At 50.3% G+C, this 23,019-nt stretch overlaps 1 protein-coding gene across 1 annotated transcript in view; it reads right to left on the reverse strand.

The window, feature by feature from the left end:
• Positions 1-23,019, reverse strand: part of DNAI1 (dynein axonemal intermediate chain 1) — a 61,734-nt gene that overhangs the window by 12,511 nt on the left and 26,204 nt on the right. The window contains exons 5-12 of the mRNA XM_058672668.1: positions 18,884-19,010; positions 18,439-18,554; positions 18,053-18,169; positions 17,048-17,107; positions 14,966-15,100; positions 11,511-11,595; positions 7,772-7,889; positions 7,423-7,466 (exon numbers count right to left, since the gene is read on the reverse strand). Coding sequence (XP_058528651.1) covers positions 7,423-7,466; positions 7,772-7,889; positions 11,511-11,595; positions 14,966-15,100; positions 17,048-17,107; positions 18,053-18,169; positions 18,439-18,554; positions 18,884-19,010 — 802 coding nt within the window. The remainder of the gene's footprint in view (positions 1-7,422; positions 7,467-7,771; positions 7,890-11,510; positions 11,596-14,965; positions 15,101-17,047; positions 17,108-18,052; positions 18,170-18,438; positions 18,555-18,883; positions 19,011-23,019) is intronic.

Genomic DNA, 23,019 nt, shown 5'->3' on the forward strand with positions numbered 1-23,019 from the left:
TTCCACTACGAGCCAGGCTGGCCTTAGAAGGCTGGGCGCCGGTGCCATGGTATAGTGGGTTGGGCCTCCACCTGTGGCACTGGCATCCCATAGGGGTGCCAGTACATGTCCTGGCTGTTTCAGTTTGATCCAGCTCCCTGCTGGAGTCTGGGAAAGCAGTGGAGGATGGTTTAAGTCCTTGGCCCCTGCACCCATGTGTGATACCCAGGGGAAACCCCTGGCTTCTTTCTTCAGATTGGCCCAATTTTAACCATTGCAGTCACTTGGGGAGTGAACCAGCAGAGGGAATCTCTCCCCCTGTAACTCCACTTTTTTTTTTTTTAAGAAGGGTTCTGCTGGAAGCTGGCATTCTCACCTCTTCTTCACAGGAACCCACCTACCATGGCAGGCACTAATCTTCACCAGCTTTGAGATGCCAGCCAAGAGCCCTGCCCTGAACACTGACAAGGGAGGCCACACACACAAGGAGTGGGCTGACATGCATGGAAGGTGCCAGGTCCAGTTTGAGCCACGTGATGACTCTGGAAGGAAACTGTTCCTGCTGTGAAGAATGGGAGATTGTCAGCAAAGAGGAGAAGCTTGTGGGGCTTCCTGATCCCCTAGGGCTGAAACTGCGTGGGCCTGCGACTGGCTCCATCTCAAAGCCAGTATGGACCTGACCTTAAGGTGGGTGAGGCGGAGCTGCCTGTTATCTCGCTCTGTGCAGCTCCAGGGAAAGAGCTTACTAAACAGAGCAAGCAAAGAAGGACAGGGGCTTGAATAGAGCAAGTGTGACCATCCCTTTAGTTTGTTTCGTTTACTAAGCAAGTCTGAGCACTTGATTTAGGTTCCCTCCTGGGCACAGGACCCTGCAATGTCATCAACAGCCAGGCCAGAGACTTGGATGCTCCTGAGTTCAATCTGTCCTCGATGTTAGTCCAGACCCACAGAGGGGAAATGGGTTATCCACCGAGTGGATGACTGGGCAATGGGTGCTCAGACCAAGAACTCAGATGCTCTCCTAGTGTCCCACAGGGCCAACGTGCACATGACCCTCACGCTTGGCTCTTGGCTGTGGCACAGGATCCAGCCCTCTGATGCCCAGCAGTTGTGACCCACTTTGTCTGGACAAACTCTAAGCACCCTGTGCCCCCGTATGCCTCACCAGGCATTATCAGGGACATCAGGAAAGCAGTGGCTGGCTCAGCACTGAGGCTCACGGCCTCCTGATTTTACGGCTGGGACTGCCAGGCCCAGAGAAGAGCCAGGGTGTGCACCGAGGTGCACTAGGCTCATCACGAGGTGTTGGACACATCCAGTGGAAATTGTCCTACTCTGGTCATGACACGAATCCCATCCTATGTTGAGGTGTGAAAGAGAAGGGGAGGAAGTATTATACTTAGTGTGATGGTCGGGACTGGCAGAACCAACGTAAGTTCTCTAGGCTGTGGACTAGAGAGTGGGTATGAGACTGGCCAGTCAAGCATGAGAAAAAGAATGTGCAGAGCAAAGCACAGATTTCACAAGAGTACAGAGTGACCAGTCAAGCTCCAGACCCAAGACATCACCTTCTCCCCTGGCTGTGCAAATGTGGGCAATAAGCCCACTGCCCTAATCCTGAGTTATCATTCTTTATTGCTTGCAGCCAAAAGAACCCTCCTGGATACCAAAATCATAGTTGCTATTTGTGACTAGGCACTATGTGTTTCCTGACTTCTAATTCAGGGCTCATTTTTTTCAAACCAGGGAAATAGAAAAAACAAACCAAACCAAACAACAACAAAAAACCCTCATTTAACTGCATCTTACTCTATGAATTTCTCGTCTCTGACTCCAGTGACCCCCATAAGACCTTGGTATTCTGGTCTCCGAGTACACCCAGTGTGACACTACACTGCAGTCCCAGTGTGACAGCGTCACCTTATTTTCCGGGGTCCTAAAAAGACCCCCTCCTATTGAGACCCACGGACTAGTATTGCCCAGGCTCATCTCGGGTGACATCACTGCCTAGGCCTCCAGCTTTCTTAGGATGATGTCACCAAGCAGGTGAGAAGCAACCTGATGATATCACTGCTTAAGCCCTCCAGCGGGGTGACATCACTAACAAGTCATCAGCAGCCCCTGGAAGCACAAAGGCTGGAGGCCACCCCAGCTTCCCAGTGTAGAGCCGTTCCCAGGGAGTGAGTGCTGGAATCCCATCAGGCTCAAAACTTCCAGAGCTTTGCATTCCCAGCTCTGTGTGTGGTTTGCACTGAATTCCCCTAACTCCATCCTCCTTTGTATGAAAGAGCCCAAGCTGGGGACTAGTGAAGGAATTTGAGGGTTCTCTGGGCTGCAGGTTTCTGTCAGTGGCTGTAATAGTGGGAAGAAGAAAATGGAGGGAGAGGGTTGTTGGCTGGGATGAGTGCCGCTCTCCTACTTGGTGCTTTTGCGAGCTGCCTCCTTCAGCTGCACTGAATTCCCTTTCACTGTGTGGACTACTAGCCCGTGGGAGCCTTTTGCAGGAGGCCTGCTCAGCCATTCGGCCACCTGGACTGTTTCCAGTGTGAGCCTCCTTGTTGGGCAGGCGTTCTTTCCCTCGGCCTCCCACACAAGATGTTGGGAGCCTGGCCTGGTGTGGCTCCCCGCGGGCTTCTCTCTCTGCGGATGGGCTTGCCTGCTGCTGCCCCTGCCCTGCAGGGTGATCTCTAAGCCCTCCCTTACTCTCACCTTCAGTGATCCACCAGAATCTGCGGGAGGAGAATTGACCCCACCCATGCAACAAGTGGGGTCTGAACTGGCACTTCTAAGAAAGCCTTGCAAGGGCTGTGTATGTGTGTGTGTGTGGGGTGTCACAGAGATGGCAAAGGCTTCACTCTACCATGGACTGAAGCTGTGCAGGCCTGTGGCTTCCCCTTCCAGAGCCCTGAAGCAACAGTGCCCAGTAAGGGACAAAGATTGATGTCTTCTGGAACTGGCAACAGTCAGCAAGGGGCCTAAGCTCCACAACCTTCACCCCTACAAGGTCATGACAGGACTGGATCACAGTGGGAACATGGGGGTGCCACTCTGGAGCATTCTACATGTTAGGAGAACCCTGGGCTCCTGGCTCAGCAGTTCAGGAAATGCCAGGCAAGGAGAGGGCATGTTGGGGCAGGAGACTAAAGCCAGGTCGGCAGTCAGGAGGAAGTAGGTGCCAGGCTGCCATGACAAGGGTAGCAAGCCAGCCTTGAACAGCAGGCTTCCTCTCTTGCTGTGGCATCCTAAATGAGTCCAGCCCAGGACCTGCTCCAAGGCAGCAGCTGTTTAATCACTTCCTTATTCAGTCATGCAAGAGGCACTTGGTGGGGGCATGTGGTAGGCAGAATAACGCCCCCCCCTCACCAAAACATCCACATCCTAATCCCCAGAACCTATAAATATGTCACTTTGCATGGCCAAGAGACTTTGTAGAGGCGATTAAGTTAAAGACCTTGAGATGGGGGGGATTATGTTGGATTATCTGAGTGGACTCCATGTAAGCACAAGGGTTCTTATAAGGAAAAAGAGGGAAGCAGAGGAGTCGGAGAAGGAGATGTGACGACAGGAGCAGATGTCAGCATGATGCGATTGGTGGCTGGAAGGGGGCCACAAGCCATGGAATGTGGGCAGCCTCTCCAAGCTGGAACAGGATAGGAAAACAGATGCCCTCCCTTCCTCCTTCCCCGGAGCAACCGGAAGGATCGAGGCCCCTGCTGACACCAGACTGCAGCTCAGTGAAACCCATGCTGGACTTTTGACCTCTGGAACTCTAAGAGGTTTGGGCATATTGTTTGTGGTAATTTTTGACAGCAGCGATCACACACTAATATGGTAGGCACTCCAAGAGGATTGACCCACACTCCACTTTTCCCAATCAGAGAGAGAGAGAGGGAGTGGTTCCCTTGGATGTTCTTCTTTCGTCCCCTGGGATGGTGTGGAAGCAGGCTCCTCTAGAAGTCAGGGAGATGGACTGTTGGATTCTATGACCCTCAGCTCCTCTGATGACCACAAGGAAATCTTCCTTTAGTTTCCCATATCCAACTTTGCCACTGATTCTGCCTGCCTTGAAGGCCAGGGAAGCAGCCCAGGTCTGCCCTGCCAAGGACTTGGGTTGCTAGAGGGCTCCAACGTCTTGTACTGTCTCGGGGCCATGGTGCCCAGTCGAGTTCAGTCCCCCAGGCTGATGGGCTTATCCAGGCGCTCTCATTCAATTAGAGCTCATATTTAAACAGTGTGGGAAATAAGAGCAAGGCCTGGGAGACAGAATACATCAAGCAGGACATTTAATTTGATTTAGGGAAAATGAGGCAAACATTTGAGAACCTAAATAACTAACCAGTAATTAAACTAACAACGGGAATGCTCTCGCACTTCAACCCAGCAAGCTCAGTGGCCTTTATGGACTGTATTTACAAAGAGACCTGACAACATAATTAGTCCTGTAAATTTTACACAGCCTGCAGCCGACGGGTGATGGATTTTGTGTGTGGAGGATGAACGGGAAGAAATGAGGTGGATGAATTTCCATTTTCAGCAAATGAAATTAACACTGCTTAATTAGTGAAGCTGACAAATAAATGATCAGGAGAGATTTAAACCCCCTAAAAATGTCATCTCTGGCCTAAGAAAGTGGCTCGGGGACCAGGCAAGGTGTGGTGGGACAGTGCGGAATGGGTTTGGAACTGGGAATTCAGGTCCTACCCTTGGACCCTTCTGAGGGGAGCTGGGACATGGTTTGACAGTGGGACGACACGATACCTGGCTCCCTGCCCCTCCAGTCCGTGGCCCAGTAGGCAGCTTCCTGTCCCCTTGCCCGCGGCGCCCTCCTTGACGGGTGGCTGGAGTCTCCACTTCTCTGTTGTGAACCGAACAATGAGCTGCTGACCCCAGTGTGCCCTAGAAGTCCCAAGGCCACCTCTTGTGTGGACTGAGCCTCCCCACCCCCATGTTTCTCCACCTGCTTTCACCTGCTGACAGCCTCTTTTTCCACTCTGGAACAGGGAGCCTGGCTGTGGGGCTCATCCAGGTCTGTGCCCTTTAAGTAGCCTGACATGCCCACCACCTGATACCCAGCAGCCACGGAGGAGAGGAAGTGTGAATGCTTTGCGCACCGTGGCAGGCAACTGCGTAGACTCACTTTTCCCCACCTGCTTGCTGCTGGACTGGCTCCAGACAACAGGGGTTGGCCCCAGGCCTGCCTGAGGTACATGCCTACCCCTGCCAAAGCTTTATGGTACCAGGTCACAGAATAGACAACCTAGAAATTGCAGGTAAAAGGTTCACGAGGTTTGGATTGAGCTCACCAGTGCCAAACCCAGCAACAAATCCCAGTTCTCACGGCAGTGTTTGCTTTTGTGAAGCAAATTCCTGAATATGAGAAGTCAGGATATGGGAGCGTCTGTGACCGATTCTGGCGAGGTCGGGCTGCTTCTCACAGTGACCCTTTCTGGCAACTAGGGTGCCCTCTGCCTACCTTTTTCTTTACTACAGAGGCACTGGGTACCCACAAGCATGGGACTTTCAGAGGTGACCTTGTGAGGCCTTTCTGAGTCTCAGACCGGCTTGGCTCTGCTCAGGCCTCTGCAGGTGGCCCTAGAGAATAGATGTTTGCCGGAAAGCAGGCCAACCAGTCCCATGCCAGGGACAGCAGCAGCAGCAGTAGCAAATATCGCTGCTATTGGCACGAGGCCCTGCTCACCCAGAGACATTTCTGCAAAAGCAGGGAGGGGGGCTGCTGGGGCACCTGGGAGAGCTGCAGGGCCACCTGGGAGGACACGACGGGACAGCCAGCAGGTGTTCCTGCAGCTTACCTGCACAGTTGCTTCCTCTGTCCCAGGGTGCCTTGCAGTCCCCCTGTGACAGAGCCTGGCGGGCTGTCAGCCTCTTTACATCCAGGTTTGGAGATGCTCCTGGCCCCAGGTACACATATACGGAGTGACCCTCGAGGAGTAGCTAATTGTGGGCACTACTCGGGCAATAGGACAAAGAGACTCTTCCTGGGTATGGAGGCTGTGGGGCTTGGGCAAGCTGAGATCGTGACCTTGTGGACCCTGTCCTGACATGTGACTCTGGCCAGCTGACCCCGCTTCTGCCCCTGGGTGGGAGGCTGATGGAGCTAGAACCCGTAGCCACTTCCTTCTCCTCTCACTTTCTAGGGGAGCCCCATGCCCCCACCTCTGTCCAGGGCAATGAGCCCAGGCTGTCAACAGTCTCGTGAGGGTCCCCGCCTGCTCCTGGGAGGGCCTGCCCGCTGCCCCCAGGCCCCGGTCCAGACCCAGTAGCTGCAGCAGAGGGAGGAATGTGCTTGGTCCCTGCCAGAGAGGGCGGTGTTTGCCACTTGGCAACTGCCCACTCTCACGAGTGGGGACACAAAGCAGGCATTTAGGGCATCCTCAAAGGCCGCCCAGAACCACAAGACCGGGAGCAGCTCCAAGGCCTCCTTCCTGAGAGGAATGACAAGCACGGGCTCCTCCTGGCCTGCCCCTATCTCCCTCCCCTCAGCCAAAAAACGGGGTGAGACAGGCGCGCTCCAAGGGGGCAGGGCCTGGGAGCTTGTGTGCCTGCCAGCCCGCAGCAGCTTGAGAATGGAAAGGTTTTATTGTCGGAGAAGCCGAGCCTCCCCGCGGCAGAAGCTGGTAGCTGGGTGGGCAGCGGCGGTTCCCGTGAGGTGCAGGGCCCTCTCCAGTCAGCCAGTGGAGCCAGAGCGTCAGGTCCAGCACAGCGGGAGGGGCTTCTTCTGGGCAGAGGGGCGAGAAGGGAAGGCAAATAGCCTGATAGACTCACTGCGTGGGCTGCCTCACTGCCGCAGCTTCAGGTGCACAGTGGTCCCCCCAGGGTGGCAGGGGGACCCAGAAATGAAATTTAAAGCCCATTCCACCCCACCCAGCTCCAGGGCTCAATCTAGAAGCCCTGATGAAGAGGCAGGGAGCAGCCACCAGGTCCTCTGCACAGCTGTGGGTGACATCCTGCCATTTGTCCTATGGGAGACCTGTACCAGGCTCCCAGCCAGCATCCGGGCCTCTAGCCCCAAGCACCCCATTCCTGCATGGGCCTGCTGTCTGCCCTTCTGTTCTTTCAGGGGCTGCCCCCTTGGAGGAGATGCCAGGATTCTTGGGGACGGCTTACTCAGCCTTCTGAGGGTCTTCCCCGGCCCCCTAGCCAGCATCATTTCCTGTCACATTTTTCCTGCCCAGGCCACCCCCTCTACCATCAGTGTTCTGCAACTTCCCCCTCACCCCCATCCTTCTCCACTGCATAATACATTAAGGTCCAGTTGGCACATTCAGCTTGGTACATTCGTTTGCCCAGCCACAACTGTCGGTCTGACTGTGGATCTTCCCCCACTGGACTGGGAGGCCCCTGAGGGCCATCCGTGACTGTGCCCTTCTCTGTGTGTGTCTCATGTCTTGGCGTAGGTTTCTGCTAAGGAAGGTGGTCACTTACAGGAGCCATGTCCCACTGCAAACAGATCCTTGTACTTCGGATTCCTGCAAAAAGAAATATGAACATCTTGGCACAGGCAGTGGTTACAGTCTGCCCACAGGCCTAGGTCTTCCCATGGGCACAGGTGCCTAATTATGTAGAAGATGAAAACATTCATGGTTCACAAACTGGTAGACTTAGGCTGATCTTGAAACCCTCCAGGAATTCTCCCCACACTCCTGGTTCTCCCCCATACCTCCATGTGTCACCCTCAAAGTGGTTCAGTGCAGTATAAGGGTCTAACTATTTCAGAGCCTGGGATGCCCCCGGCACCGTGGGACTCAGTCTCTGTTGTAATGCCTATACTCACCAGCAGAGGGCGGTGACGGCCAGGTGCTTGGCTTTGTCGTTCTGGAATTTCCAAAGCGGCAGCAGGGTGCCTTCCTGGTCCCGGTATTCATCAGCTGCGTCCTCGTAGTACTTAAAATCTTAAACACACAGACAGAATCAGGTCACCTCACTGGGGGTGAGGGTAGGTGGGTGGTGAGGGGCTGTGTGCCACATGAGGACAAACCCAAGTCCACAAACCACGGCGCTGTCTTGGCCTCATCCAGCAAAACGCCTGACCTCTCGTATTTGAATGGAAATAATGTAGTGCCTGCCTGGAAGCAAGGTTGCCAGTGTGTACTAGTTACTATACGCAGAGCGCATGGGGAAACGTCTCGTGCTTAGCAGGCTGTCCGCTGTGGTCACTGTCGTCGTTGGAGGTGAACGACCATGGAGTGGCCTTGTCTGCATGTCCGGCAGTACTGAACTCCCAGATTTGCATTCCTTGTGCCCAGGAGTCCCCCCACCCCCTGCACTCCAAAAGCTCAGATTTTGGGGGTGCAGCTGCCAGGCGCCCATTATTAGTTACATTTCTTGTGCTCCTGAGTTCCAAAAATGCAGCCCAGCTTCCTATCTACTGCTGAACCTCACTGAAACAACGCTGCATGGATTCTCCGTGGGTTCCCTGAACCCAACCTCATGCGTGCCTCCCTGCCTCCCGCTTCCTCCAAACTGGGGAAAGCCTCATCCATCTATTTGTCTACAGCAGACACCTGGGTAATCCTTGACTGATTTCCCTTCCCCACCTACCCCCATCCGTCATTTCTCTTATTTTCCTTCTGGTTGTCTTTCTAATCCACTGACTTCTCTCAAAACCCACAGCTACTGCCTAGGCTGATGCCCCAATATCTCAGCTGGGCTGTCAGAGCATTCTTCTCACTGTTCTTCCTGCCTTGAGCCACTCCTCCTTCAGCCCACGTTTTGCAGAGCTACCAGTGAGGACATAGGATCTTACCGAGCCCCTGCCTCAGCCCCCTGAAGTCCCCGCAGGCTCAGGGTCATTGCTGCTATATCATTTCTAACTCTGTCCATGTGCCTTCCACATCACATTGCGCCAGTGAGTCCAGCTGGGGTGTGTGTGTGTGTGCGTGTTTCTGTGCGCTTTTCCATGCCCACAATGTCCTGCACTTTCTGAAAAATCGCTGCTTATTCCAGATTAAAATCAGACTCCTCCGTGTTCTGTAAGATCTTGGTTTTCTTTGGAAGAGAGTTCCTTTCTTCCTTAATCCCAGCCCTGGTTTTCCTCTACCAAGACATCTCTCACACTGTATAGCCTCTGTTTCTCCTTTGTCCCATCTCTCACCAGACAGCTAACTCTCACAGAACAAGATATCTGTTATGTATTCATTTTCTGGATCCTCCACGTCTAGCACAGGGCCAACTCCAATGCAGACACTCAATGACTGCAATGAAATTGATCAGCAGAAGTCAAACAGTTCTTTGGTGGCCTTTCCAACCAAGGGTAACCAATTAGAAAATGAATCTTCTCATTCAACATGGTCAAGGACAGGCCCAGGCAGTTCCTCAGCCTCTCTCACAATGCCCCATACCTTGAGGTCGCCAGGCTACATTCAAACCTCAAAAAAAAAAAAACAAGGTCTCAGAACAAAATAAATAAACAAAGGATCCAATCCATCAGAGAAAACGTAAGCCATGATCACTTCGGAGTTTCCCAAGCTGGGGTGCTCTTTGAACATACCTCATTTCAGAGAGGAGGTTAATTCTGGGGTGCTCTTTGAACATACCTCATTTCAGAGAGGAGGTTAATTGGTAACACTTCTCTATTTTCCCTTCTCCTCCATGACTACACTCTCCCAAAGGGAAAAGAGTAAGCAATTAAACAAATCAAAGTTCAATGCATTTTTATGTGACTGCGTTCTTATAAATGAAAGTAGTTCACTCAGGCCAGCTTCTCTATGGATATTAATCAGGTTTGCAGCCCTTTGGTGGGCCACTTGCAGAAGCTGAGTTTCAGGAAGCCAAGCTGTGTGAGTGACAAATTCATTCATAGCTGCTGTGTACTTTGACAGCTTTGAAAAGCACTCAAGGTCGTTTTCTGGGCTGAATGATAACGAGGGGGGCTTGTTGAGGCTGCTGGTCTTGGCAGCCCTGGTTTCTATGTCCCATGGGTGAGCAATGAGCATCAAGTAACCAAGAAGGGCCCTAGGCTGTCAGCAAAGGAGACCAGCCAGCAGCCAGGAGCTGCCAACTCCGGGGAGGCAGCTGCTCCAAATAAATACACAACCTCTTAGGGAAAAACAAGCCACTTGGGAATGTGCTGCTCATGCCATGGGAAGGATTGCATTTCCCTGGCACTGTCAAAGACACGAGAATTTCCCAGGCCCCTCAGATTGAAGCATCTCTGAATCAATCTCTTTCTTCACCTCATCACTAATTAATCAGCAGGATAGATGTATTATTGAGTGTGTTCATTTGAACAACGTTTGAAAAGGTCTCTTCCAGCTCGCTGCCTTTGCAGCCAGTCTGCTGGTGAAGCGCTCAGGTCACGGAGCCAAGGGGCCCCCGCGTTCGAGTCCGGTCCCGCCACTCACAACCCCTGCTGGCTGTGGCTCTGAATGAGCAGCGGCATCTCTGCCTGAAGTTTCTCATCTATGAAATAAGGATCATAATGATATTCACCTCACAGCGTGGCTGTTGAGAAGAAATAAAATGCCCGGCACACAGGCCATTCCCAGTGAAGCCTGGCGCTTGTTTTTCATTAACATGACTGTCCCCCTCTCCTTTTTTTCAATCCTCTATGACGCAAGCAGGGGCAGGTGTGGCAAGGCCCATTGCACCACACAGCCAAACCTTGGCTTCTCCTCTGTCCTTTACTCTGCCCGATTGCATCCTCCTCCAACCTGACTCTCCTGGAGCTGTGTCCCTGCTCTGGAAAGCTTTACTATTCCTGACTCATCTACAGAGAAAACTCACAATTCCCTGCCTGCCATTCAAGGCCCTTGATTAGCTGGTTCCCACTGCTTCTCTAGTTTGAACTCTCAGAACTTTCCGACAAGGCCCTAGTCTGGGTCAAGGAGCTTGCTGTTCCTTGTCCACAGAAGCCATTCCTATTGGTTTTCGCCACAGGGTCAAGGATGGTGTTGTCTTGTGACCAGAATGCTCTCCTCTGCTCTCCTGTTGCTGAAACCCTTTCCATCCTGTGGGAGCTAGTTTCTAAAACCCTTTCTTTAGTGCGTACCTTTATCTCTCAATTTTCCTTCTTCCCTTCTTAAAGATCTTCAGGGAAGTTTCCATCCATCCTGCACATTCTTGCACTGACAGTATGCCCCTGCCTCAAAGCCAGACAGAGCAGTGGACGGAAGCAAGAAGCTCAGATCCTGGTTTTGGGTTACCTCTGCCACTCATTAGCCAGCCAGCCAGGTGATCGGTGGCCTTGGCCTTAGCCAAGTGTAAAATAGAGGGAACCATTTCTACACCGTTTCCCAGGACTGCTGAGAAGATGCCTTTGGGCCATTAAGACACAGGTATTTTTTGCCACCCTGTTACCAGATCTCATCACTAACATCCAGTGCTGCTTCTGTCATCATTCACAGCTGACCCGCGTAACTCCTGTCCTCCCAGTGACTCAGTGATGTCTTTTTCTTTCATTCCACTTACAGGACATAACTTGAGATCCTCAGGCACCAATCTTTCCTGAGGGATTTTTTTTTTTTTTTGGTAATATGGGGAATGATAGTGGTTGCCAGTACCTCAAATCTCACCTTGAGCGATGTCATCATATGTATTCTGATTGACCATGCGCTCCACAATTTTAGCAGCTTGAGTCACTTTGGTGATGTCGTCTGTCTGTAGGGAGGAAACAGAAGTCACAGGTCCTCAAAAGGCTGTATGCCTTCTAGCCACCGTCCAGACCTGCAGGTCATTTAGCAATGTGTTCCTGACACTGTCCACTCCAGAGAACTCTGCATGTCTCAAGGCTTACCTCCCCGCCACCCATTGCTTCCCAGGAACCCCATCTCACAAGTGACACAGGAGCCCTGAGCTGACATACCTAGAGCCGGGGCAGAGCTTACTTCCTGCTCTTTCACCCTGACCTTATTTAGGAGAAGGTGTGTTTCCGAGCACAAATGGGCACTGAACACGCCCAGGAAGAGGACTGGAGGGGAGAGCATATGCAGGCAGACTGCAGGTTTCACTGGCTGAGGATACAGAGGCTCTACCAGCTTGAAGATTAAGGCCTGACAGATCTCATGACACAACTCCCTAGCTGCCAACCCCCAACCCCTCTTCTCTAGTTACAGACAGAGGAAAACACAGAGGCCCAGAGAGGGAGACAGATGTTCATACACACGGAGTATGAGGCACAACTGTGATTCCCAACCCCACAACCCTACCTTGCCCACTTCTCAGACCAAAGAGAAGGCAACAAGTTTCACATGAGGAAAAAGAACTGATTTTGCACCCCCAAAAGCAGTATTTTTATTCTGTGAAATGCCACAGATCCACAAGAGAAACCACATGGCTGGTAAGTCAGGGAACAGAGAATTAGAGGCTAGCAAGAAAGACCCTTAGAGTTCAGGGCAGGTGGTAGGCATAAACTGGTTGAGCGAGAAGAACGCTCTCCTCCCTGCTCCCTCCCCATCTCCCCTCTCAAAGGGGTCCAAGCCAGAAGTGGCACTGACAGGAAGTGCTGAAAACGATGGGTTCTAGAAGCACACAGACACGCATTCCTATTATATTTCACTGACTAGGAGCCCGGTGGCAACCTTGAGCAAGTGACTTGAGGAGTCCTCGTGAACATGGTGGGGCAGTTAATGGCATCCAACTCACAGGATCACTGTGAGGAGTAAATGATTCGCACATGCTAAACTACTTAACCCAGTTCTCTGTGGTGTCAGAGGAAACACATAGACCAATGAGGAGGGAGGGGCTTGTAAAGCCACATCTGGGCAACGGCCCTGTGAGGGTCTTTCCCACACCTCAAACTCACTCTGAGGGTATCTCAGAAACCTGACCAGCAGCATGTTCATTGGACAAGTACAGCCACAGTCCCCAGGACTCCTTACCTAGTCCAGAGTCCATGCCTCACTTTAGGGTTCCAGGACCCAGGCTGGCCAGTGATCATGCTGGGGGCTAGCAAGGACTCAGGAGTGCTGGTCCATGGAATAACAGAGACATGCTTCCTATTTGTTCTGCCTAGTGAGGCTTGTAGGAGAGCTGGCTGGGGAATTTACCTAGGGTGGGAATGGGATGTGAAGATAAGGCCCGACTTCCCTGGGCAAGGGCTCATGGTTCTCTTGAGAGTGACAGGCTTTTCTGTCTTTTCAGTCCTTGGATTTATCTGTGCCTGAATTTTCAGGGCCAAGAGGCAGGCCAGAGATGACCACAGGCACCATAAATACTAGATACATAGATGTGGCCATGCTGGAATGGGTTTTCCATGAAGAATTGTGTAGGAATCACTGTAAAGGTCATGATTAGAGGGTTCCCTGGAAGTATTGGTAGGTCAAGTTAGATATTCAGCGCAGGAGTTAGAGTGATGCAATTGCAAGGAATCACCATAGGGAGGGTGGGCCACCACAGGGAGACGATGAATGACATTTGAAAAGTTTGGGTCAGGATCCAGACGTGCAGTGTGGAAATCAGAGTGAGTCTGGGAATGGGGTGGGAGTGACAAGGTCCGCGGGAAGCTGGAGGCTGGTTTCAGCACCTCGGAGAGCTCCCAGGTCGGCTCACAGGAAAATTATTCTGATCCATTCCAGGATGGAAGCCAGATACAATTAAAAGGGAGTTCTGCTTTATTTTTGAATGTTTATTTCAGGAATAGGGTATGAGAGTGAAAGGAATACTAATGACTAGAAAGCTTTATCATCTGCTATCTCACTCCCACAATGGCCAGCTGAGGTCAGGCTGAAACAGAAAGGCAATAACGCAATTCAGGTCTCCTACTTGGGAGACTCAGTCACTGGAGCCATCATCTGCCTCCCAAAGTGTGCATTAGCAGAAGCTGGAGTAGGAAATGGAACTGAGTTCTGAAACCAGGCACTCTGATAGGGGATGTGTGTAAACCAATAGGCACCCACCCTTCTGCTTTCTTTCTAAACTGTGTCCACTTCTGCTCACTTCTCTGTTCCATGACCCGAAAATGTTAGAAGTGTGAGGATCCCCTGCTCTGGGTTAGTATAAACTGTACTAATTTTGTTTCTCTCACTCACTGAGCATGATCACTGGCCAGCCTGGGTCCTGGAACCCTAAAGTGAGGCATGGACTCTGGACTAGGTAAGGAGTCCTGGGGACTGTGGCTGTACTTGTCCAATGAACATGCTGCTGGTCAGGTTTCTGAGATACCCTCAGAGTGAGTTTGAGGTGTGGGAAAGACCCTCACAGGGCCGTTGCCCAGATGTGGCTTTACAAGCCCCTCCCTCCTCATTGGTCTATGTGTTTCCTCTGACACCACAGAGAACTGGGTTAAGTAGTTTAGCATGTGCGAATCATTTACTCCTCACAGTGATCCTGTGAGTTGGATGCCATTAACTGCCCCACCATGTTCACGAGGACTCCTCAAGTCACTTGCTCAAGGTTGCCACCGGGCTCCTAGTCAGTGAAATATAATAGGAATGCGTGTCTGTGTGCTTCTAGAACCCATCGTTTTCAGCACTTCCTGTCAGTGCCACTTCTGGCTTGGACCCCTTTGAGAGGGGAGATGGGGAGGGAGCAGGGAGGAGAGCGTTCTTCTCGCTCAACCAGTTTATGCCTACCACCTGCCCTGAACTCTAAGGGTCTTTCTTGCTAGCCTCTAATTCTCTGTTCCCTGACTTACCAGCCATGTGGTTTCTCTTGTGGATCTGTGGCATTTCACAGAATAAAAATACTGCTTTTGGGGGTGCAAAATCAGTTCTTTTTCCTCATGTGAAACTTGTTGCCTTCTCTTTGGTCTGAGAAGTGGGCAAGGTAGGGTTGTGGGGTTGGGAATCACAGTTGTGCCTCATACTCCGTGTGTATGAACATCTGTCTCCCTCTCTGGGCCTCTGTGTGCAATGGCAGAGGCCGTTGTGAAGATGTTACAGCTCTCCTCACATTTACACTCACCCCGAGAAAATAACTATTTCTACCTCAACATTAGCCTTCCTTTTAAGCACCTGAGACACCCTCCCCAAGAGTCAGGCTTCTGTTTTGTTCGATGTTCTGGGACAGAGTTGTACCGACTGCACCAGACCTGGGACTCCAAGGATGTCAGCTTCCTCATGGCCATCTTCTCTGTTTTTTTAGCCACTGGGGTTTTTGCTTTCTCCTTCTCTTTGGTCTTCTCCTGTTTCTCAAGTTCCTCCATGTAGGCATCATAGATCTCCCACTAAATGAGAATGGGATGAGAGGGGTCATTACAGGGCACATGCCTCACTCAGCCTGATCCTCTTCTGCTTTTTGGGGCTTGAGAAGTTGGCCATGTTAACACCTGGCACAAGCCTCCATGACACCCTCTCTTTGCCCATTGTAACCATATACTCAGGGTCCATTTTCTTTTCTTTTTTTTTTTTTTTAAAGATTTGTATTTATTTGTATTGGAAAGGCAGATATACAGAGAGGAGGAGAAATAGAGAGGAAGATCTTCCGTCTGATGACTCACTCCCCAAGCAGCTGCAACAGCTGGAGCTGAGACAATCTGAAGCCAGGAGCCTCTTCTAGGTCTCCCATGTGGGTGCAGGGTCCCAAACTTTTGGGTCGTCCTCGACCACTTACCCAGTCTACAAGCAGGGAGCTGAATGGGAAGTGGAGCAGCCAGGATTAGAACTGGCGCCCAAATGGGATCCCGGGGCGTTCATGACGAGGACTTTAGCCAGTACGCTATCATGCTGGGCCCTCAGGGTCCATTTTCCTTGTTAGCTTTCAGATCTGCAGCATGAATGAAAGCAGGCAGTGGACATCTCTGGAATGGATTTATTCACCCTGAGGCTCATTGGATAGAGACAACATAGTGCTAGCTTGAGACCCCAACCAGACAGAACAAATGGGCAAGCATCAGTCTAGCTCACATTTTTGTTGATGATATATAGAATCCTGAATTGGGAACTTTTAAAATGGGTTTTTTTCCCCCAATGGAAAGAGAGTAAATATAATGGATCAGACTGCCTAGCTACAGCATTGACCACACCCTGGCACTAGAGGGAGATAAACAAAATGTAAAGGAAGGGCCTGGCGTGGTAGCCTAGAGGCTAAAGTTTTGCCTTGCACACACCAGGATCCCATATGGGCACCAGTTCTAATCTCGGCAGCCCCGCTTCCCATCCAGCTCCCTGCTTGTGGCCTGGGAAAGCAGTCGAAGATGACCCAAAGCCTTGGGACCCTGCACCGTGTAGGAGAACCAGAAGAAGCTCCTGGCTCCTAGTTTTGGATCGGCTCAGCTCTGGCTGTTGTGGCCACTTGGGCAGTCAATCATTAGGTGGAAGATCTTCTTCTCCCTTTCCTCTCTGTGTATCTGACTGTGCAATAAAAATAAATAAATCCTTTTTAAAAATGTAAAGGAAGCCCCAGGATGTCCCCAAAAGAAGTGGCAGGGTTCTAAGACCTAGTAAATGTCCCTGTGTCACTGTTCCCCAGAGCTGAGCAGTCACTGCCACCTGGAGGCCAGATAGGCATACCTTTCATTTAACAGTTGGCCCGCAGGCCAGAGCTCCCCACTGAAAACTATTACCATTACCTCATTTGGAGTCCTTTAACAACCCTGTGAAATAGCTTGCCATCTTCCTTAGGAAAAGAAACAGGAGCATTAAAGGTGACATGACTTTCCCAAGATCCTATAACAAGAACAGCACAGTTGGACCTGTGCTAAGGTCTCCTGATACCATAATCTGCCCAAGTCAGCATGGCCATCCAAGAAGAATTCATGGGGAGAAAGGAGGATCGACAGGAACATGGCAGCTTCTGGGAGGTCAGGGTCAGCATGCAAGTCCATCAGAGTCAACCACAGGCTCCAAAGACTCCATAAACCGATGCTCTCCCTGGGTCCTGGAAGAAGCTTCAGAAACCATTCCTGCTTCCAGCTAGGACAGCCTTGCTATAGGGATAGGGTGCATGTGGCTGGGCTTGAGCTCACTGGGTATAGCCCCCCTCATCTCATGGGTCTGGTGTTCAAAGGTTGGCTTGCACAGGACCATGAGCAAGGGAGGGCAAACTACCAGAGGAATTCTCGACCAAGCTCTTTTCTTTTGCTATTGAATGAGACAAGGCTGCATTGGAGAGATGAGGCAGGAGTAGGGTGGGGAGATGCATTGATAGGCTTCAGGCTGGCCCAGGTTCTTACCTGATTGGCTGTAGCTGAAAAGTTTGTCCTGGGAGGAGGCTCCATCTGGCATTCTCGATTCTAGAGGGCAATGGCAACAGGAAATTCCACAGAAAGCCCTCAATTCCTTCTCACTTAACTCAACAGGACATCTTTAGCAGTATTTTGGTGGAGCTGAGGGAGGTGCCAGACAGAGAGCTGGGGAAAGTAAAGAGGGGCCTGGGCAGAGGACCAAAGATGCATTCAAAGCCCACAGTAGGGGCAGTGAGCCCGATTGTGCCAATCTTAGCCAAGGTAAGTCGGGAGGTAAGCAGATCTGTAAGAAGGTAGACTCATAGGCAACTTCCAGATGCAAGGCATAGAGGTAAGCCTCTGATAGGCCATTGAGCTCATGTCCATCACCCTGAGAAGGCTTCTCCCTAATGCTAAGGTATCTGGCACCACCAAGGGAGTACACCTCTTCCCTATTGCATGTAGCCCAGATTACAATCTAAGGATCACAGGGATGATCTACTGCCAGAAGCTCACTCTGGCAACCCGCCCGACCCCCCATCATCAGTAGATTCATTTCTGTAGAACACTGCCCTCAGGAGGGCTATTCTCGCACCTGAAACCCTGAGAGTCTCTCTTGGCCTTGTTCTTGAGATCTTCCATACATATGTGCCAGAAAATCCTTACAGCTCTTTTCCAGTGGGACTACCAGAGACCACCTGGCTCCACCCAGGTCTACCTGGGTCCTAGGCCACCTCAAACTTGTGGTATACTGTGACTCCCTCTCATCTTTCTTGGACTTGATTTCTATTGCACCTTCAAAGCTCAGGTCAAGTTCCAGCCTCCTGCTGGAGTTTTGGGGACTCTACCCTCCTGGTCACTACCTCTGAATTCTTGCCTTGTTGGTTTATAGGAATCTGAATGCATGCTCCCAGATGTCCTTGAACAGCTGTGACATCTTCCCTGACACTCCTGCCAGAAAGAGGGCTAAGAAGTGAAGAGATTGGAGAGAGGAGGTGCAAGGAGCTGCCCTACCCGGAGAGGGTTGTTGAAGGTCTGTGAGGCCCTCTCACTGAAGTTGAATTGGTTAGTGAGTTTTCGCTCCTTGGGCTGCTTAGTAGTTACCAATTCTTCAGTCACGTTTTCAAGTGCCTGTGAATAATAATAATAAAAAAATAGAGAATGAGAACTCAGCTGTGAGAAGGAGGTGGTGGGGAATTGGGACTGACCAGGGGTAGACAGGGAGTCAAATCCTGGGACAAGGTAAAGGGGGAAGCCAGTGATGCTGCCAGATGTCTTGGCACCAGCGGCCTCTAACTTCTTGCCATGAGCCTCCTCCATCTCACCTTGAGTCACTCTGAAGCCTCCACCCATGGCTAGAGCCAGAAGAGGGAAGGATGGAGAATAAAGGCATCCTATACCTCAGTTGCAGCCATATCTGTTTGACTTCCAGCTTCAGCCTCGGCCTCTTTGGGTTCTTCATCTTCTTCAAGGTTTTCCGTCTCTGAGAGTGTCACTCTGGCAGATTCCACAGACCCTTGGTAGGATATTGTCAATGAGCTCAAGGTCCAGGCTGTCTTTCCCAAGCCACAGCAGCAAGGGCTTTTTTGGTTCCTGCTTTTCGGACCCTGCTTGTCCTGGGGTGTGTGTGTGTGTGTGTGTGTGTGTGTGTGTGTGTGTGTGTGTGTGTATGCTGCTGGTGGGGTTCTTCTTAGGCAGAGTATTATGGGTTGGCTCCCAGATAAGCCAAAGGACTTTGAACAAGTGGAAACTCTGAAGAGTTCTGGTTTAGGGGGCTACTCCTTCTAGTGAACAGAGAAAAAACCCAGGCTTTGGGCTGATGCTGCAGGCTGACCCACATCCTACCTGCTGCCCGCTCAGCGCGGTAGTTCTGTCGCCGTCCTTCATCTGAGTCCTTGGGAATCAGGTTCCCAACCTGGCTGAAGTGGATCGCCAGTTGATTCACAAAGCCAATAAGTTTATATGTGCCTTCCTAAAAAAGGAGGGGTGGGAGAAGTGTTGGAGTCAGACCATACTCTAGAATCTGAATGCAGTTTGCTTTTCTTCTGCCAGCGACTGACTGTTCATCCCAGTGTAAAAAAGGAAATATAGGGTCCATTGCATCAGCCCAGCAGCTTAATCCTTGCCGAGGTCCCATATGGGAGCCAGTTTGTTTTCCAGCTGCTCCACTTCCCATCCAGCTCCCTGTCCGTGGCCTGGGAAAGCAGTAGAAGATGACCCAAAGCCTTGGACTCTGAACCCATGTGAGAGGCCCAGAAGGAGCTCCTGGCTCCTAGCTTCGAATTGGCACTGGCTGTTGAAGCCACCTGGGGAGTAAACCAGTGGATGTAAATCTCTGTCTTTCCTTCTCTATGTAAATCTACCTTTCCAAGAAAAATAAATAAATCTTTAAAAAAATTAGAATGGGCCAAATCCTCAGCTGAACTGAAATTTTCACTCCTTTTCAGTTTGTCTTACATTTGTGTTAAAGATTATTTTATTTGAAAGACAGATACAGAGAGAGAGAGAGAAATATTGTATTCATTGGTTCACTCTTCAAAGGGGCAAAACATGCAGGTCTAGGCCAGGCTGAAGCCTGAAGTCAGGAACCCCACCTTGATCTCCCACAGATGGCAGGGACCCAGGTACTTGAGCCATTATCTGTGGTCATTCTAACCTCATCAACAGCAAAGTGGACAGAAAAGCTGGGACTCAAACCAGCACTTGGATATGGGACACTGACCTCCTAAGCAGTGGCTTTATCCATGGTGACATGACCCTGGTCCCTCATAGCATTTCAACTTAGAGAGAATCAAAGAATCCAAATATTTTTAAAAGTTCCTATGAAAGATTTAGTTCTCAATTCCTCCCCCTTCCAACCTGGAGCAGTTCCAGATGTATCGATTACCTTGTCGCCTACATCCGTGCCAAGGGACACCATTTACCTCCCTTGGCACAGATGTTAGGCTAGTCAGACACACTCATCCAACACACCTGGGGTGGGGCTGGCCCTCTCTCGTCTGTCCTCAGTAGAAGCCAGAGCTGCCTAGACTCTCAGAGACAACCAATCCCCAGGTCTCCTGTCCCAGAAAAGAAACCACAGAGATTCTGATAAGTTTCTGGGTTGGCACTAGGCCAGGTCATGCAGCAAATGAGAAGCCAGACTGGGTTCAACGCCCAGGTAGCTTTGGTCATTCATTCTTCAACGAACAATATCTGAATAATGTGACAAGTATCATTCAGGTCCTGAGCAAAAACCTGACACTACCCTGGCTTTCACAGCACCATCATCAGGTTCCTCTAGGCTGCTTCCTTGTAGATCAGTATCCTGGCAAAAACTAAAACTGACTTTGAAATCAGTGGTTCCTTCCTGGGTTTCAAACAGTTCTACCTAAAGCTTTTCAAGTCATATAGAGGGCAGTTAAACTTGGATAGCACACCGGAGTGAGCTTCCAGTAGAGGTGGGCTGGAGGGATGACTCTCACATAGTCCACATCACCACAAAATCCTTCCTCTCGCCACCTCCGCTGGATGAGGACAAGGGACGCTGCAGGGATCAGCAGCATGGTCTTTGGTGGAGGCACACAGAACTGGGGGGTGAATGATTATTTTTCTCCTCATTACCTGTATGCTGGGCTTTGCCACTCTAATTTCTTCATCAACTAAGGAAAGATAATCACATCTAGCTTTCAAGATAGTTGTAAATATTGAACATATGAAAAACAACCTAGTAACACAGTAGTTGATGCACACAGGTGCTCACTATCAGGACCTGATAAAAATTGCAACTGTTATAATGATGGTAGTTTCACAGAATGAATTCTCTGGAGTTGCCATTTGAGATTTCGCCTTCATCCTCTCCCAGGCAGTTCACTGGAACCTTGATCTTGAGTTTGAGAATAGAATTCAGACCCCATGGCTTTGGTGAAAGGAGGGGAGGCATGCTCAGACCAGAACCAGCTGCTTCCCCACTCCAGCACATCAAAGCCAAGTGGCTGGTTTTTTTGTAAGGTTCATTTATTTATTATTTGAAAGGTAGAGTTATATATAGAAAAGGAGAAACAGATAGAGATCTTCCATCTGCTGGTTCATTCCCCAAATAGCTGCAATGGCGGGAGCTGAACCGATCAGAAGCTGAGAACCAAGAGCTTCTTCAGGATATCGTACGTGGGTGCAGGGGTCCAAGGATTTGTACTATCATAAGCTGCTTTTCCAGGCAATAAGTAGGGAGCTGAATCAATCAGAAGTGGAGCAGCTGGGACAGGAAATGGTGCCCATGTATGATGCTAGTAATGCAGGTGGAGGCTTAGCCTTCTATGCCATGGCACTGCCTGCAAAGTGGCACTTTGGAGGATCGCTCAGGAACAATAGATGGTAATAAGCTCTAGAGGAGAATGCCAGATGGGCCTGGGAGGCGCTTTGAAGCTTGAGGAAGGTAAGTATTCCTGGGTGCTTGTGGCTATACAGCCAAGGCCATTTGACTCAGAGGATGGGTGAGAAGATTGCGCTAAAATGCAAAGCAGCACCAAGCCTGGGCCAATGGTCTGCCTCTGGGACAGGAGCTCTGTCTGAGAGATTCTCAGGTTTCAGAAGGACAGAAGCTGCACTCCAGCATCATCAGAGAGGGTAAAAGAACAACTTCAGGGCCCGGCACAATGGCTCAGTGACTAAATCCTTGTCTTGCAGGCACCAGGATCCCATATGGGAGCCGGTTTGTTTCTTCCATACATGAGAGACTCAGAAGCTCCTGGCTTCGATTGGCTCAGCTCTGGCCATTGTGGCCACTTGGGGAGTGAACCAGTGGATGTAAGATCTTTCTCTCTGTCTCTCCTCTTTATAAATCTGCCTTTCCAATAAAAATAAATCTTCAAAAAGAAAAAAGGGAAACTTCCCTGTGACTTAATAAAAAAATATTTCTTTCTTTTTTTTTTTTTTTTTTTGAAAGTCAAATTTACAGACAGAAGGAGATACAGAGAGAAGGATTTTCTATCTGCTGCTTCATTCCCTAAGTGGCTGCAATAGCAGGAGCTGAGCTGATTCGAAGCTAGGAACCAGGAGCTTCTTCTGGGTCTCCTATGCAGGTGCAGAGTCCCAAGGCCATCTTAGACTGCTTTCCCAGGCCACAGGCAGGGAGCTGGATGGGATACGGGCCTTCCGGGATCAGAACCGGCACCCATATGGGACCCCAGCGCTTTAAAGGTTAGGACTTTAACCACTACACTATCGCGCCAGGCCCGTTTTCCAGATGTTTTAAAATTTATGCTGTGGGCTTCCATAACACATGTATTCAAACATTTTTAAAGAAGTGATATAATGTTGAAATATCAAATTACTTGAAACCTTGCTTTGAATTCAGGCTGTGTGACTTTTCAGTTTGTTTTTAACTTAACCTTTCTTTCCATCAAATGAAGATAAGTTTCTGTATAGAAGAAAGATGAGTATTAATGGTGAAGTCCTGAGTGAAAGATCTCACATAGTGTCTGACACTGGTACACAGGAAACATAAAACAATTGGGTCTCAAACTAATGAAATACAAGCACACCTAATGAAATAAAAGATCACCCCTACTTTAAGTCAAAATGTGTTCAGAAGCTCCTACCCTCAGGAATTGACCTTGCTATGACTTAACAGTGTTGTCCCACATAAAAATACGTCACATACATGTTTACCAAGTGGGACTTCACATGTGTCCTAAAGGAAAGCCCTGTGGGTTCCCTACCTGCCTGGCTGTAATATCAAGACACTGAAAAAGGCCAGTGTTGTAGTGCATCAGGTTAAGCTACTGCATGTGACACTGGCACCCCGACATACTGGAGCACTTATCTGAGTCCTGGCTGATCTGCTTCTGATCTAGCTTCCTACCAAAGCACACCCTTGTAGGGAACAGGTGGTGTTTCACGTATTTGGGTCTTTGTCAGCCACATGGGAGACCCAGATTCCTGGTCTCCAGCTTTGATCTGGTCCAGCGCTGGCTGCTACAGCCATGTCAAGAGTGAACAAG

The sequence above is a fragment of the Ochotona princeps genome, chromosome 14, assembly GCF_030435755.1.
Source record: "Ochotona princeps isolate mOchPri1 chromosome 14, mOchPri1.hap1, whole genome shotgun sequence".
NCBI lineage: Eukaryota > Metazoa > Chordata > Mammalia > Lagomorpha > Ochotonidae > Ochotona > Ochotona princeps.